General features: G+C 48.5%; 1 protein-coding gene across 2 annotated transcripts in view; it reads right to left on the reverse strand.

The window, feature by feature from the left end:
* The window catches only part of Kcnh1 (potassium voltage-gated channel subfamily H member 1), a 289,183-nt gene that overhangs the window by 58,161 nt on the left and 212,496 nt on the right, over window positions 1-18,526 (reverse strand). For both annotated transcript variants that reach the window (XM_038349618.1, XM_038349616.1), the window contains exon 9: window positions 14,337-14,589. In XM_038349618.1, coding sequence (XP_038205546.1) covers window positions 14,337-14,589 — 253 coding nt within the window. The remainder of the gene's footprint in view (window positions 1-14,336; window positions 14,590-18,526) is intronic.

The raw sequence follows: 18,526 nt of genomic DNA on the forward strand, positions 1-18,526 counted from the left end.
GGAGTGGGACGTGTCTGCTGGTACTCTAATTAAAATAAACCAACAGCACCGACTGGATCCCCCCACACACTCCCTCACTTACACACTGAGTCTAGGGCTTCAGTGCAGAGGGCCACTGCATAGGAGGAATAGAGGCCCTACAGGCAGCTTGGCTCATAAAGGGCAGAGGTGGAGGGAGCTGGTAGAGGGAGAAGCAGAGAGGACTGACTGCAGGGTGAATTCAAAAGGTATTTGAATTAGGGCCCTGGAAGCATCAAATGGCCTTCCCCGGGGCTAACAGGTTGCAGGGAAAGGGTTGTGATTTTAAGCCTGCAGATTCCGTTCACTTTGGTGGGTGTGTCTGGCAGGCTGGCCAGCAGGCATGGGGAAAGATACCTGGCTGCTTCAATGACTCCCAATAACACATTCTTTGAAGGTCTGCTCACAGGATAGCCTGGACCAGCATAGCATAGTTCCACAGCTAGCCCATCTGTTACTAGAATCACTAGACATTTTTAGACTCAAACACATCAGAAAGAAATCAGCTGGCCATTCACGAAGAGCTAAAGAACCTGCTGGCAGACAGCTCAGGCGACACCCTGCTGAGGGGAAACAAAAGGCTGGCAGGAGGCTGGGTGCCCAGTGCCAAGCAGTTGCCACCTCTGCTCCTATGCACCAGGATGGCTACATGAGGAGGGTGCTGGCCTTTTGATACATGGGGTTCTTACCCGAGCAGCTGCACACATACCTTAGACCACTGGGGATCCCTTGTGCCAAAAAGAAGCCCCGGACAGTGAGTTCTGTGGGCAGGTGTCCCTCTAGGGCACCTTCTCACCTGCTCCAGGGAAGGCACACTTCCCAGTCTGAAGGCCAAAACCCCAGCCCTGTGAGTCAGTACCCTTGACTACACTGATGAGCTTCCCTGCCCACTCTAACTGGTCAGAGAGGGGGACAACCTAGGAACTATTGTGTGCACCAGCACCTGCTCTGTGCCTCCTCGCAGAGGGTCATTGCCCAGCAGGTTCCTCTGGAACACTTGCATGCTCCTCCACAGGTACTTACTGCCTCATCCCCTAGCCTGCCAGGGACAATAAGGAAGCTAAATGTTGACATCTTTAAACTTTGTTTCTCTTTTCTGCAGGAGAGCTGCAAAGCCCTTCTTCTCCTCTTCATTGCACAGATAAATGTAGCTGCAGTCTGTGGACTCTGTTGCATATGCCACCGCATACAGAAGTGAGAACATACAGCAGAGACAGACAGACAGAGACACACTGCAAATCCTGCCACTGGCCTCCTGTCTGAACTCAAAGCTCCGGCTCTGCTTTACAGGCTGTTGGAGTGTCAAGTGCTTTATCATATTTCTGACCCAGTAAAGAAAGTTGGCACTGGACTTGCCCAGGTACCCTTGACTCTAGCAACAGGCCTGATTCTCTTCCACTTCCCAGAGGGCACCTACTTCTACAATTTTGCTGTCGTTGTAGCTTTTGTAGAAGAGCTGCATCATGCTCAAACATGAGTTCTTTTTCCAGTTGGTATAAAAGCACCCAGCACCCAGTGGTGACCCTCTGTGTTAGAGATGGGACACTAACCTGGCCAGTGACATGTGCACAAGCACCCACAAGGTCATAGACAGGCCACGTTTTACTACCACCTCCTCTGCCTTTGCCTCTGCATCTCTCAGAGAGTGCTTAGTTTGACTCCCCATAGGTGGGTCCACCTCTTGCCATCTCCACACAGAGCTCAACAAAGACTGACCACTTGGCCTTGTGTTTTGTGAGTTAGAGAGGGCTGGATGGAATGATGAGGTGGTTTCTGAGGTTAAGGAGTTTGCAATGCAAGAAGAGGAAACTCATGCATGCATGCCACAGTGAATAATAAAATGCAAGCAGAGGAAACTCATGCATGCATGCCACAGTGAATAATAAAACCTTCGCAACTCAAGCAATACAAAGATATTGGGGACAGTGGGAGAGGCAGGACTACAGAGATCTCAGGGTAAAGGTGACAGAGCTGCCTACACAGACATTAGACAGACATGAAGGGCATGACGGCTTGTGAAAACGGCACAGGTAGGGGCAGACAGAGCTTCTGATGTGTTCACTTCCTCAGCTAAGTGTGGTGGTCGTAGTCTTCCTTTCCTCGCCGTGAAACAGCAGTTCCCTGTCTGCCCCTGCTCTGGCTACTTCCTCCCACAAAACCAGGCGGCACTCATCTATGATGCCACCTTTGTCGGGAAGCTGCCCTTTACTCTCTGTGGCGGGGCTGGCTTATATGTCTGCCATATGAATTCTCGATTGCAGCTCTTAGCCCTGGCTAACAAGCCATACTGCCTTGCCTTCCTGATGAGAGGCCCAGACCCATGAGAGACGGGCCTTTCTGCTCACTGCTGTGTCTCCGGCCCCTAACACCACAACCAGCAAGCTATGGAATGAACAAATTACTGTGAAAAAGAGGCACAGAGGAGAGTGGGGTGTGAAAGGCCTAGGATGCTCTGGCCCAATCCCTGGTGGGATATTTGATTACACTATGTGAAAGGCGCCTTGTGATTGGTTTAAGAAAGAGCTGGATGGCCAATGGCTAGGCAGGAAAGGTTAGACAGGACTTCCTGGAAGAGAAACAAACTCATGGGGTTGGAACCTAGGCATGTAGGAGACGCCGGTGAGATGCAGAACAACTTGGATGTAAAGAACGGAGGAGAGGTTAGAAAGAAAGAAACAACAACAACAACAACAACAAAAAAAAAAACCCAAACAGCCAAAAATCACGTGGCAGAACATAGATTAATAGAAGCATGCTAATTTAACTTATAAGAGCTAGTTAGAAACAAGCCTAAGCTAAAGGCCAAGCTTCCATAATTAATAAGAAGTCTCCATGCCATTATTTGGAGGCTGACGGTACCAAAGAAAGTCCGCCAAGAAAGGTGGATGACAATGAATGGCTTTGGGAAGATGACCAGGCATGGGAACCCAAGTGTAGAACCCACATGTCAGCAGCTGCCTTGCCGGCCTGACCTGCTGACCTGCTCAGAAATGCTCCCTTAGCTCAGCTCTTGACACACTGAAACTTCACGGACAAATTTACTAAGATAAAATAAAAATTATGCATTTTAGAAACTAGCTGATGAGTGGGGATGGGGAACAGGGATGAGGGAGGATAACAGCGGAGTATGAAGAATAAGTAGTCGCCCTATGATAAAGCACTCTCTTTAAATGACCGAGTGAGGCCTCACGTACTAGAGTTCAGCTGGAGCAGTGTCTTAGAATCTCCGTGGCGATTCCCCTCTGCTCAGCCCAGCTGCGCTTAGATAAAATTACTTAGTCAAGAGGCTCTAGCTCCACAAGTGAGCAGACTCCAGAGTGCCACCGAGAACAGGCAGAAGTCATCGGAGCAGGGTCCCTGGTAAGACGAGAACTTAAAACTCACTTCATGTCCCCCCCCCCCCCAACCTGGTTACTTAGAAAAGAATGGAAGCAGATTGTAGAAATTATTCAAATACATCTGAAAATTCAAAATGATGGTTGCTGTCAAGGATACCTTTGTTAAGGTTTTGGTTGGTCTTCCATCTTTTTTCTACGCATGCAGACATTTGTTATGCAGCTAAGGTTACTGTGTATGCACTGGTGCTGAGCACAGGCAAAGCCACGACGGCGCAATAGCGCAGCAGAAGCATTCACCCCGTAGTCCTCCCAGTCCCTGTATGGGAAAGTCCCACAGAGACGGGGATCAGTGTGGGAGTCTGCTTCTCCCAGCCAGGGCTCCCAGGAAGTACCTATAGGGAGAACTTGGCGTTGCCATCTCTAAACCAGTGAGGTTACTGAGGTGGTTGTGAACCTCTGTTAGGATAAGCCATTGCATCCTCACTGTTTGGCCAAGGACAGTCAAAGGGAGGGATGATGGCACGTGCAGAGACATGCCATTTTCTCCTGATCAGACAGTAAAAAGCAAAAGGGCGCTGCCAAAACATCATTTTGAAAAATAAAAAAAGTCATGTTTAAAAATTATATCCTAACACTGTCTGCGAAATGTCAAATGATGCAGACTTTCTCAAGACTGACTTGAAAATTTTTTAAACTATCATCTTGAAAATACCATGTGTTTATTTATTATCTGTGTGCTCGGTATATGAGTTCGTATGTATGCACGTATGACTGTAGAGACCAGAGGTCATATCTACTGTGTTCCTCTGTTGTTTTCCGTCTCATTTGTTGAGACAGAACAGCACAGTGGCCCTGGGATCCGTACCTGGCAATCACCAGTGGCCTCAGCGCCCTCCCGCTCTGGCCTCCTCAGCTCTGGGGTCACAGGCGCATGTACGCCCCTCTTTTATGTGGGAGCTGGGATCTGATCTCAGGCTCTCAGGCTTGCACGAGTTCTTCACGGCCTGAGCCATCTCTCCAGACCCACACACGCTCTTCTAAAGACAGCCTGAAATCCAGACAAACTTAAAGAGAACACACAGCTCTCCTCCTGCCTCACAAACATCTCCACTGGCTTTCTGGCGAGGGCACTCACGGAGTCTCAGCTGGCGTGCTTCTCTCACATACCTGGGGTCATAGCACATTCAAGTAACGTTTGACTTACTGTGACAATTTTCAGCATCATTTTAAATTCCTTATAAACACTCTGAATGACTACACCCCAACCCCATTTCTTTCAAAAATACTCCAAAATGCTTGATCATTTAGAAAAAGACTCATATGATCTTGTGGCACGATTGAGCATCTTTTGGATATATACCCAAAAGTGACATTACTGGGTCTTGTGCTCAACTATGTTCATAGAAGCATTGTTTGTCATAGCCAGAACCTGGAAGCAACCTAAATGCCCCTCGACCAAAGAATGGATAAGGAAAATGTGGAACATTTGCACAATGGAGTCACAGCAGAAAAAATAACAACATCTTGAATTTTGCAGGAAAATGGATGGAGCTAGAAAACATTATTTTGAGTGAGGTGACCCAGACACAGAAAGACAATTATCACATGTACTCATTCATAGGTGGGTTTTAAACATAATGCAAAGAAAACCAGCCTAAAAACCACAATCCCAGAGAACTTAGACAACAATGAGGACACTAAGAGAGACATACATGGATCTAACCTACATGGAAAGTAGAAAAAGACAAGATCTCCTGAGTAAATTGGGAGCATGGGGAGCTTGGGAGGGGGTTGAAGAAGGGAAGGGAGAGGCAGGGAGGGGAGCAGAGAAAAATGTAGAGCTCAATAAAAATCAATAAAAAAAGAAAGAAAAAAAAGAAATAGTCACAATGCCAAAGACAGTCAAAAAAGAAAACAAAGACTCATATGTTCTGTAATGACCTTTCTTTCTCTTTCCTATCTGACGTTTCTCCTGTTAACTCTTAAATCTCTAGCTTGAGACCTGGCTTCCTTTCCTGGTTCAGACCCAGCTTCTTATTCTGGTTCCAGGTCCACCTTTCCAAGTGATGCTGGCTCAGTGTAATGTCCTCGGGCCTCTGGAAGGATGTAATGGATGCTTAGTGCTTTCTGTTTCATGGCCTCTTCTGCCCCACTTACCATCTCATTGTTCATACTTCCCTGACGTCAGAATGCCCCCTCTGGCCTCCGTGTTTGCCCCATTCCATCCTAGTATTAACATTTACAACTTGAGAGGCTCTCTGTCCTAGCTTGCTTTCTATAAAACACTGACCAACAAAAGCTTGAGGAGAAAGGGGTTTATTTTGCTTAGGTGTCCTGTGATCATGGGCCAGCTTGAAGGGAAGTCAAAGAAGGAACTCAAGGCTGGAATCTGGAAACAGGAATTGAAGCAGAGACCATGAAGCAACACTGGCTACTGGCTCGTTCCTGTATCTTCCTCAGCTGGCTTATCTATCCAGGACCAACTTCCAGGGGTGGCACCACCCACAGTGGCCTGGGCTCGCCCACATCAATTATTAATCCAGAAAATGACCCCTACATAGACTTGCTTACAGGCCAGTCCGATGGGGCATTTTCTCAATTGAGAGTCCTCTTCCCAGATATCTCTAGCTGTGTCAGCTTGACAGAAAACCAACCAAATAATAATACATATGTCCAGTTAAAACTGGATCCTAATGAATAACTAATCTCCTTCAAATTGCCTCTTATGCCGTCTTTGGGGGGGAAACTCATGCTAATAATTATTCATTGTTTCTGTGAAATTCAGATGTCCCTGGCAGGCCTTCTCCATTCTTGCTGAGTACAGCATAACGATCCTCGTCTCTGTCATCAGTCACAGTGTCCTAACAGTTCCTTTGTCCCTCTGTCCAACTCATCAGTGTTTTCGGATCACAGCTCTGCGGATGCGCTGGTTTCTCACAATGACGCAGTACCACAGACTCCAGCCTCGAAGCCTCACACAGGTCCTGTATCTTATCATTGTCCTTTGCGGCTCCTGGTGCTACCTCGGACGCTGGCTTTGACGTCACATCACCTACCACATAAGTGCCCTCCCCATGGCTGCCCCATGCCCTGTTTCACCTGACCACATCTGACTCTATCTTTCCAGCCACCACCAAGACAAAGATCTCATGGGCTTGTCTGTCAATCACTAGGAAGGTTCTCCTACTGAATAGTGGAAAACGGTAAAAATGATGAAAATTAGCAACTTCGTATGGATGAAGCAAAGTTCATGAAAGGCCCCCACCTAGGGGTTCTTCATTTCCACCCCCCCCCACCTAGGGATTCTTCATTTCCACCCCCACCCCCCACCTAGGGGTTCCTGTTTCATTTCTGCCCCCTGCACCTAGGGGTTCCTGCTTCATTTCCGCCCCTGCCTAGAGGTTCCTGTTTCATTTCTGCCCCTGCCTAGGGTTCCTGCTTTATTTCTGCCCTGGCTTAGGGTTCCTGCTTCATTTCTGCCCCTGCCTAGGGGTTCCTGCTTCATTTCTGCCCTGGCTTAGGGTTCCTGCTTCATTTCTGCCCCTGCCTAGGGTTCCTGCTTTATTTCTGCCCTGGCTTAGGGTTCCTGCTTCATTTCTGCTCCTGCCTAGGGGTTCCTGCTTCATTTCTGCCCTGGCTTAGGGTTCCTGCTTCATTTCTGCCCCTGCCTAGGGTTCCTGCTTCATTTCTGCCCTGGCTTAGGGTTCCTGCTTCATTTCTGCCCCTGCCTAGGGGTTCCTGCTTTATTTCTGCCCTGGCTTAGGGGTTCCTGCTTCATTTCTGCCCCTGCCTAGGGTTCCAGCTTTATTTCTGCCCTGGCTTAGGGGTTCCTGCTTCATTTCTGCCCCTGTCCTAGGGTTCCTGCCTCATTTCTGCCCCTGCCTAGGGTTCCTGTTTCATTTCTGCCCCTGCCTAGGGTTCCTGCTTCATTTCTGCCCCTGCCTAGGGTTCTTGTTTCATTTCTGCCCCTGCCTAGGGTTCCTGCTTCATTTCTGCCCGTGCCTAGGGTTCCTGATTCATTTCTACCCTGGCCTAGGGTTCCTGATTCATTTCTGCCCTGGCCTAGGGTTCCTGCTTCATTTCTGCCCCTGCCTAGGGTTCCTGCTTCATTTCTGCCCCTGCCTAGGGTTCCTGTTTCATTTCTGCCCCTGCCTAGGGTTCCTGTTTCATTTCTGCCCCTGCCTAGGGTTCCTGCCTCATTTCTGCCTGTGCCTAGGGTTCCTGATTCATTTCTGCCCTGGCCTAGGGTTCCTGTTTCATTTCTGCCCCTGCCTAGGGTTCCTGCTTCATTTCTGCCCCTGCCTAGGGTTCCTGTTTCATTTCTGCCCCTGCCTAGGGTTCCTGCTTCATTTCTGCCCCTGCCTAGGGTTCCTGCTTCACTCACTTCCTTTTCCATGTCCATCACCTCCCTCTCCTCCACAGCTAAGGTTGAAGATGCCCAACCACACATGAGATAACAATCAAGGCTTAGTGACTCTGACAGGGCACAACAGGGTTAGCAAAGCCTTGTGCACATTGAAGCAAGGAAGCCCTGACATAGAAACATCATGGCTGACTCCACTCACACCGGCTGGAACCTGGCACTCAGCTGCCCCTGCCCACAGTGTCCCCAGAGGCCCTGCTGCTCTGCAACCCTAACGCCCAGCCCACCACTCTCTTTGGAATCTCTCAAGTGTTACTTCTGCCTCCTCTGTGAGCATTTACAGTTTGCTCCAGGACAGTCACAGAACGAGTTGCCTGTGCTGGTTGTCACTAAGTCTAAGACAAAGGCATTCGTTCTTTCTCTGTCCCGGAAAGAGACCACCACCATGGTTTCCTCTGACAGCAGATGCAGCCTTAATATCCAAACAAAAACAATGGCCCAAAGAAGCTCCTTACCCAGGCAAAGGCAAGGCGGTCTTCCAACTCAGCAACTGAGGGAAAGCATCTTTGAAAAAAATTCCTCTGTGAACAAGTCCCAACCTGCACGCTTCACCGAGGACCTACATGCAGTCCTCAGTCCCTGGGGACAGGACTGGAAAAAGGCCTGTGCCTAACTGTGCCTAATAGGCTAGGCTGCCCTGCACTTAACCCACACTGTCCTCCTACCCCATCCTGGGGCAGGCTCAGGGTCATAGTTGCGAGCTGTGCCTGCATCTGCAGGAAGCATCATGTACCCATCTTCTCTCCTCGTCCCTCCTCCTCTTTTCCTTGCCCTCAGCCCTGTTGACTCCCCAGGATTTGCAGGATCATTCCCTAGGCCTTCCATCACACACCAGCTGCTCTATGCTGCTGCCTATGAGCTCCTTCCCACCTTCCTTCCACCACCTGCCCCTCTCTCCCAGACAGCCCTCCTGGCTGCTCTCTGGGTATTTACATGTGTGGAACCAATGTTTTCATGTCAAAATCTCTCTCTGGGTCCCTCATCCCTACAGAAAAAGGTCCAGATGCTTACCGGAGATCAGGAGGCCCTTTGCAGTCCAGCCTTTGCCTACTTTTATTATTCTATTATTTGTCTTCTTATTTATTTCACAGTATGACTACCAACAGAGTAGACAAGTTCTCTCCCCAGTCCCTTTCCCTGCTTCCAACTCCACTCTGTCCTTTAAACAACAGTCCGTGGCACCTTCCATGGCTATGTTCTTGATGCCAGAGAGACAAAGTCAAAGGGACCCAGGCTTAGCAAAGAGGGGTAAGTAGTAGTCCAGTCCATGGGCTTAGTAGACACTGGGAGGGAGGCCTTGGAGACCTAGCCAGTTTAGTGGAAGCTTCTTGGAGGCCACCATTGTGTCCTCCTTCTGCTAATGAGATACAGCCTGGCCAGAAGACTTCTGTCTCACCTATTAGAATGTAAACAAAACAAAACAAGCAGAACAATCATGGTGAAAATGTAAATGAAGTATTGAGATGCAAAATCGATTTACTCCCAGTGAAAGGAGCTCGCACAAACACTGCAGGCCTGAGACAGATATGCAGGGAAATAATCAGCTTGCTTGAGCCCTGTGGGGATGCTAGGCTGGGGCCCCCTCAGGCTGGCCAGTCACAGAGGGGCAGGCAATATAACTGGCATGCAGGTGCCAGCAAGAACACTAGGCAAAACCAATACCGGTGCCTTCTCCTTCCAACTGCTTTGAAAAAGACTTCATTGGAAAACTCTGATGAGAGTCAATGGGATGGTCAGTAGACAAAGGGACTTGTTACCAAGCTTGGCAACCTGGGCTGGACCCCTGGGAGCCACATGGTGGAAGGAGAGCATCAATTCTGTGTGCCTCCCACCACACGCAAAATATAGAAACAAACGTACAACTCTGATGCACATTCTGGGGGTTGTCCAATCCCAGCTGGTCAGCCCTGGACACGTGTATAGGTCACCAATGCCAAATGGACTCGGTAGTGTGCATATATCTACGTTGTAAACATATGTGTGTGCATACATCTATGTAACAGCAATGATTAAGGGAGAGAACATGAAGTCGGTGAGGGAATAAAAGGGCATTGGAGTCAGGGAGAGCTTATGCATTCTCCCCAAAAATATTTAATTAAAGAGCTACAAGCGATTAATAACTACTAATAGGGGGAGAATTAGTCTTTGCCAGGATTGAGCCCTCCCTTGATTGGCTATCAAATACTAAGTGGTGGGCCTAGAAATACACACATGCAGGAAGCATGCAAACTCTGCGGGTTGTAAGTCTGCGTTTATTTGTTAATATGCACACGTAACAACAATGGTTAAAGGCCAAGAATAGAGAGGCTTGACATGGAGAAGTGGGGGTGAGAAGAGGAAGGGGCAATGGTTTAATGAAATTAAAGATAAAAAAACAAGAAGGCAAAAAAAAATGCACCTGCAAAAAGCAAAGAGAATAAATTTGAGAAGCCTGTTAAGTGACTTTTAAGAGAATTCCAGAAGGCAATGAGGTGACGTCACAGCAAAATTAAGGCAGAGGAGGGATCATGAGAGAGTCCTACCTAGTATGGTCATCGTCTTCGAGAACAGCATCTTCCAATCAAAGAGAGACTGTCGTGACTCCTGGGGCCACACTTTCAAACTGTAACCTTTGGTCATGTCCAGAAACGGATTTACTAGGTTACCACGCTCAACTGTTTTAAGTTAAAGAGCACAGACTCTAATAGAAAACTCTAATAGAGGCTGTGTTTCCCAGCGCATGGCAAGCGCTGAGTTTTACACATCACTGTGTGTTCACCAGTTAGCAATGTAATTAGCATTTTATATTGTGGCTGCTGTCACAAAATGTCTAGAGGGTTTTGGTGAGCGGGGATGCTATTTTGGGCACATGCTGAGCCCGCTCAGTTAAGAACACTGACCCTTCTCCTTGTTCTTGGATTCTGTACTCAATTTAAACAGAAAATGGGGATGCGATAGAATAATTGAAGGGAGGAATCACATCAGCAGGTTGTAAATGCATGCGCTGGCAGCAGGAGACCAGAGACCCAGGGCACTGGCATGGTTCCCCTCCTGAGTGGAACATGGGGCACACGGCACTGTGCCATAGCTACTCATCCTCAATCCCCAGAAGCATTCATCTTCACCATGACAGAGTGGCAGCTGTCTAGAGCCAGTTGTTCCTCATGCAGCTCTGGAGGGCTGGGATAAGGTTTAGTTAACACGGTACCCCATTCATGATGGTGCCTGTTCAACATTTCTGGGTAAGACAAAACTAAAGGACGTCAGAGGACAATGGCGGTCTAGTTCTTGGTCCTGTTTGATGCTCAAAACCTTTGTAAGAAGAAAATGATTGTGGTTCATTGAGCAGAGATTATTCTAAGGAGAAAGGAATTTTAAGAAAGGTCCAAGTGTGTTTCCAGGGAACAAACAGCTTGGAATGCCGTAAGCCTCGAGGCCCAAAGGACAGGTTGACTCTAAGAACTTGTCATGTCCTTTTATAAAATAAGAGTCTCTTGGCAGTTATGTAGGAGATCGAGCCTGGACCTACTTTTGGGGTCCAAACTGGCTCTTGGGAAGCATAGAGGAGTCTTTCTCTAGCCTGGATGTCTTAAGAACAACGAACATTTTGAATCCAAAGCTGCTGAGCTATATTTGAGGTCCAACCACATTGCTAACTGGAGTGGGCAGGATGCCCAGAGGGCTAGATTCAGAGAAGAAGTAAACCAGTCAAACCAACCAGGTTATGGGGCTGCTGCCTCATGAGGCCAGCATCAGAGGGGAAGGGGAGGTGAGGAATGGTCACTTGTCCTTCTCATCTCTCTTCAAGGCTGCCATCCCTCCATGCGAGTCTATAGCATCTGTGTCAGGTGTCTATATGTGTGCAGGTGTATGCAGGTGTCTGTGGCAGGGCATGAAAAATCTCTGGTCATTATTCTCCTCCTCCCCTACCCCCCACAACTCAATCATTCATGTTTCCATGATGTCTTGATGGGGGTGTGTATTTTGGGGTCAGATAGAAACCTGATGCCAGGAAACTCCCACGAATCTACAAGGATGAATCCTTGCTAAGAATCCTAGCAGTAGTGGATACACAGCCTGAGCTGGCCATCTCTTATAATGAGATTGGTGACAATTTCAATTGTCACCGGAGAGCTTCATCAAATGACTGATGGAAACAGATAGAGACCCTCAGCCAAGCCCTGGGTCAAGCTCAGGGAAGCCTTCTGAAGAGAGGGAGGAAGGGTTGTACGAGCCAGGGCCAGGGTCAAGGTCATCACAAGGAAACCCACAGAAACAGCCAACCTGGGCTCAGAGGAGCTCACAGACTCTGAACTGACAGCTAGGGAGGGAGCCTGCATGGACTGACCTAGGTCCTCCAAATATGTATGACAATTGTGTAGCTTGATCTATTTGTGGGGTTCCTGGTGGTAGAAACAGGGTCTGTCCCTAATGCTTGGCTAGCTTACAGGAACTTATTCCTATTACTGGGTTGCCTTGCCCAGCCTTAATACAAGGAGAGGTAGCTTAGTCCAATCTCAACCTGATATGCCATGCTTTGTTGACACCCATGGGAGACCTGAACAGAAACAGAAGAGGAGTGGATGAGGAGGGGGTTGGGGGAATTGGGAATGGGAGGAAAGGATGGAGGGAAATAAATGAATGAATTTAATGAATAATAAAGAAATCTCTGATCATGAATACACAGGTGGATATTACCGGGCCTCAGGATGGATTTCCTGGAAGAGTAAATAGTGAGTGATCTGTGGGGAAACTGCAAGATACCTAACCCCAAAGGGTTAACCTCAAATCCAAATTCAAAAGACTGCTCACAGTCCTAGTCCTGCAAGAATCCTGGCTAACCCAACACTCTTACTGGTGAATCCTGGCTAACCCAACGCCCTCACTGGTGAATCCTGGCTAACCCAGAGCCCTCTTGGGGGAATTTAAAGGCAGAGGTATGAACCCCTTCCTACATATACACTGTAACATCTTCAACGCTTCTGTGTTTGGCTCACAGCCTCATGTCTCTGAGATGAGGGAGCAGGGGACAGCAGAGTTAGGCTGTTGAGCTCCATGGGCATCAAGGTACCCAGCAGAAAAGACAGACATCAGCCCTAACCCAGAATCAAAAAACTCCCCCAACCATCTGCCAACACATGCTAAAGGAGTATAAATCACCCTTGGATTACCCCAAGCACAATATAACCAAGAGGTTGCAAGGTGCCCCAAGAACAAGAAGGAAGCCGCACGCTTCAGGTACTGCAAAATCAAGTTTTAAAAAATATCACCCATTTCTACAAAGCCAGTCATCTCATGCTAACATCAAGTTACTTCATCTCGCCCCTCTCAGGTTTCTGAGAAATAAGTCATATATTGAACCTAAAACATGCACCTGCAGATTGCAGCAATACCAGCAGCATCTGGGACCACACGTTCCGTTATCTGTCACGAGGACTTCAGTTCAATGCTGGGCAGAAGTAGAAAGGTTTGAAGACTGAAGGATACTGGGATGGGACTCCATGGACCTCAACTACTATAAAGACATTTCCTTAACCTCTCTGAACTCCAACTGTCTTACGTAAAAACTGGGAATAATAAAGGCATTTCTCAGGATTACTGTAAGGTTTAAATGTGGATCCCTCTGCACTACCCTGGGCACCAAGCAAATGTCCACAAATGGAGATTATGCTAGTGATGGCTGTGCCCTTAGAGAGACATGTCATTGAAGAGCTATTCTGTAGCTGCTCAGAAAATCTCTCCAAGGCCACCGACATCAGCCTCTCAAATACCATCACGTCTCCCATACCTCTGCTCCCACAACTGCCGTATGTGGTGACCCAGCCTCCCTGTTATCCACAGGAGAGATCCTACCATCCCAACAGCAAACCTGTCATTGGATTCTTTAAATTCTACTTTTTTACCTGGATGCGATGTGCTTCTCTCTATCCAGCCAGAACTTAGTTCCTTAAGCCCCTGGATAACATGGCTCCAACCTGCTTTCCCTGGCCCTGCAGTCCAAAGGACAGTCTATCTTCTATCCTGTTACAAACATACAAACCTGATGGTGCCCCTTCCCCTACACAACCAAGAAAATCTACATCCCTTAATGTGGTTCCTGGAGCCTGTGGTTCATCTACTCTCCCAACTTCATTCTCCCACTGTGGCCCTTCTGTGTGCCTGGGCCACACAAAGGGACTTGTAGTTTACTCCCCTAGACCACACCTGCCTCTGTCACACAGGCTTCCCCCTCTCTTCAGAATCCGGCCTTTACCCCATTCTGGGCTAGCTCATTTCCAACTCCTCAGCTTCCTCTCGGTTGCCATTTCACCTAGGAAGCCGTCTCACTTGACTCACACATGAGATGCCCTTCATTCTGAATGACTGTTTGTCATCTCTTCTAGGAGCCTGCAGCCCCTCGAGGAAAAAAAAACCCTGGTGTCTCAAACAGCAATTGGTTCAAGGCAGGCTGGGTGGATGGATGGATGCTAGAAAGGAGCCTACCTTAGGGAGCGATCTCTGGTTAAATGTGGCTACCCAGTGACTAAGACAACCCCAAGTATGGAGCCAGAAGTGCATCAAGAATGAGCAGCACGTACCTAGGATGGCCACCACCTCGTCATCCTGGATCACCTCCAGGGAGCCCGAGACCACGAAGCACAGGCTGTCCACACTCTCCCCAGCATGATAGATGAGGTCCCCCGGGGCGCAGTGCACAGTCTGGAACTCCATGGCCAGGGCCCGCAGGCAGCCATCGCTAGCCAGCCGGAAGGCGGGGTGTTCCTTGAACACTTTGCGGTTCAGGTGCACGCAAATGTCAGCTCTCATGTCCTTGGGGCAGATCTGCAGGACCTGGGCAGACAAGGAAGAGACAGTGAGAGAGTCATTCCACAGGATAGCAAACACACAGGCTCTGCTGACCTGAGCAACCGTCCACCCAAGAGACATCGTGGAGAGAAAGCACTGAGCGTGTGAGATGCTTCTGCATCACTGACTGTGACCAGGGTCACAGATAGGGGACAGATGTCAGTTGGGGTCCCAGACAGGGATTAGTGAGCTCTGACCCTAGCGGGGGAGCAACAGAGGAGTCAAAGGGAAAGGTGAGGGGCACTCAGACTGGGCTGGTTCAATGCAGTCAGCAAGAAGGGGTCATGTTCAGATTACATTTACAAACAAGCAAATCAAATCTACATATGTCTCAGGGGTACAGTGTGATATTTTACATGCATACAATACATGAACAAAGTAATCAGTGTATCCATCCCTTTAAATATTCATCATTTCTTTGTGTAGCGAACAATCTAAATACTCTCTCCTGGCCATTAGGAAACACACAGTAAATTGGTTAAGAGGTACAGAATTTCAGGTGGGAGAAATAGCCTAGCATTCTATAACATAAGGGGGGGTGTCACATCTGTACTCTGATCACATAGCTGGCGTTGACTTGCTGATAGAGTGAGTATGGGATGGTATTTTAAAGAGATATATGGTGTGGGAGGTCCTTCTGTCTATGTATTGCTTTTATTGGTTAATGAATAAGGAAACTGGCTTGGCCTGATAGGACAGAGTAGAGCTCAGTGGGGAAAACTAAACTGAATGCTGGGAGAAAGAGGGCGGAGTCAGAGAGAAGCCCCACGTGGCCCCGCCAGAGACAGATGCCAGAACTTTATCCAGTAAGCCACAGTCTCATGGCGATACACAGATTAATGGAGATGGGTTGATGTAAGAGTTAGCCAATAAGAAGCTAGGGCTAATAGGCCACGCAGTGATTTAATTAATAGTTTCTGTGTGGTTATTTCGAATCTGAGCTGCTGGGCAGTCGGGAAACGAACTAGCATCCTCCTACAACGGACATGTTTACATGAGACCTGCCCAAGATCAAGCTGGCCGAAATTCCAGCACAGATGGAGGGGTGCTCCTGAGACTCCCCCTCCCCCTTAGCTGAGCAGCCACTGGCATTTGATGATTGTGAGGAAGGCGGACTCACTCTTGTTTGGGGATGTGGCTGTGGTAAGTCATCCATGCCCCAGCGAATGGCCTCACACCCATTTACACATGGTCATTCCTGGTTAGACTTGGCAGGAACACAGTGATGGTGATGGTGATAACAACAATATACATGAAGTTGTTGGGGACACAGGTGAGTGGGCCCCGGGGACGATTAGAATAGATAACAGGGGTGGACGAGATTAAAAATAATATATACAGTATTAATTTTCAAAACACAACTACACTTTATAAAAAACTGAGATACATAAAGTCACATTTTCCTGAGTGCTTGCTGTCTGCCAGGCATGGCTCAGCAAGTTACTTACACAATTATTATTTGTTTGCCAAGCATCCGTGGTGCACCCCGGCACCATTCTAGGCTCTAATAATGTGGTAGTTAAAAAAATAAAAACCAAGTAGCCAGCAGTGGTAGCACATGCCTTTAATCCTGGCACTCTGGGGAGCAGGGGCAGAGGCAGGAGGGTCTCTGAGAGTTCAAGGCCAGCCTGGTCTACAGAGTTAAGTTCTGAGACAGCCAGGACTACACAGAGAAGCCCTGTCCCTAGAAAACAAAATGCACAAGACAAAAATACCTGCCCTCATGGGATTTACTGTCTACTAGAAGGAAGAAAATGACAAGATAAATAAATAAAATTTGGTATCAGTCGCCTAGACAGATAAGGAAGACAGAAAGGACAGAGAATGGGGGCGGGGGGGGGGGAGGACTCCATTTGAAAGTATGTTTGCTAACATGTGGTCCCCACAGAAACTCTAGGATGTGCTTTTAATTCTGTCAGTTCAGATGAGAGGAAGCTGAGATACAGGGAAGCCCAAAGTTTGACAGCCAGGAAACAGCAGATCTTGGCTTTCACACTAGGTGGCTTGGCATCGGAGCCTAGGGAGAGCCTAACCAACTCCTATACCAGGCGGTTCTGCAAAGCTAACGGCTTGCAATCTGACGTGCAGCATCCCATCCCTACGGTACTGAGGAGGAAACCCAGAGATTTGCACAAGCCAGACAATCACTCTACCATCTGGGCTATGTCCCCAGCCCTGACCTGCACCATCTAAAAAGCAAACTAGAAACAACAAGCCATGTGGATCTCATTTTTTTTCTAAACAATTGAAAAATTGCCCAGCTTTTCAGAGCAAGAGATAACTCTGTGAACTAAGTGTTCACAAGAAACGACTGCGTGGCTTTCTACAGCATGCATTAAGGAACACAATAGGACACCTTCCAGTGGTCTTTTCCAGAGAAATAGGCAGTATTTTTGAAATATATTTTTTTCTGTTCTATTCTGTGAACCAGGTAGGGGGCATGTGAATCAAGTGTGACCATTCAGTGGCTATTTCTTGTGGAGCTGGCGGACTTTCTAGGTCCTGTTCCTGTCTTAGCACCGATCATTGGCCTCTGCATCTGGGGCTTCTTCACCAGCCTCTTCGGATCAGTTCTCGCCCTGGGTGGCTTCACTCAGTGTCTAGAGGGAGGTGGAGCAGTGGGAAGAGGTCATGTGACCGAATCCCCAGTTACTTAGTAGTAACTTACTACTCTGTGCTTTATTTCTCTGATAAAATCCTGATTCCAAAGCTAAGGGACAGAGACATTGCACCTGTCTGAGATCCGTCCGTCTCTGGGTACCTCTGCATCCTGTTCTGGGCTGCAGGACGGGCCAAAACACGAGTGTCTCTCGGGAGACAGATGCAGGAGTGGTGGAGACACAAAGCCTTGGCTGAGAGGTCTGCTGCAACAGTGCTGGTCAGAGGCTTCCTCCGCCTGGATCCCACGCCGGTGGACACACATAACATGTCCAAGCAGTGCCCAATAGCAGAACCAAGGTTAGTGCTCCAGGTGAGTTCACATTTACATCTGCTTCCCTGAGTTAGGCTCCTGCATCAGGGTTTGGACAGGAGGTGACATCGTTTCCAGGACACTGATTCCAGAACCGTAAAGATGATCGCGGGGAGGGTGGTGAGCTGTCCCAAGAGGAGGGTGGCAGACACCGGGCTGGGCAGCATGTCCATAGCTGTTCCCGTCAGCAAGTTCTACCCGAGAGTAAGCAGAGAGGTAGCATGCCCTTCCTCTGAGCATGCCCTCGTTCAGCCATTCGACCCACAGCCTGCCCCTCAATTTCCAGGCTTTGAGATCTTACTCCTGAGAGTAATGTCTGTGGAGAAGCCTTCCCGGGGCATCAAAGGGTCAAGGTTGAGGTTCTGGATTCGGTCCTGCTCCCAGCATACACCACATGTGTGAACTTGAGCAATGCTTCTGGGGGCCATGTCTTCCTTTTGTGTGTGGGATTTTGTGCGATTTCACATGCTGCTGTCTCCTTTCCCAGGCTGGGCTCTATCGTGAGATTTCACATGTGTTAAGAATCTGGTACCTAGGTATTTGTGGGTTCTTATGTAATGTCATTACAGAGCTTCGATGGTCCAGGAGGTCATAGCTAGCCCAAAGGCCAGAGAGGCTATGTCATCTTAAAGGCCATTTTACTTCACTGTGTTCCAGACATGGGAACTGGGGCAAGAGAGACACATGATGTGCTCAAGGTCACCGGCTGGTTACTGGAGGGAGGAGGGACGAGGGGACTCTGTGATGGTTCTCTCCCTCCAACAGCTGCTGCCTCCTTTCCCAGTCTGGGCTCTGCTGTGAGATGCTACCCGTGGGTCTCTGGACCAGGAGTTCGGGTGGATCCCAAAAGCCTCTGAGGAGGTGCGCAGGTGAGCAGGACAGGAATGCAGGGCTGACTGAGCAGTGTCCCAGGCAGTTCCCCTGCCCAGCCCTGCAGGGATAGGGACCAGG

Source organism: Arvicola amphibius, chromosome 12 (assembly GCF_903992535.2).
Source record: "Arvicola amphibius chromosome 12, mArvAmp1.2, whole genome shotgun sequence".
NCBI lineage: Eukaryota > Metazoa > Chordata > Mammalia > Rodentia > Cricetidae > Arvicola > Arvicola amphibius.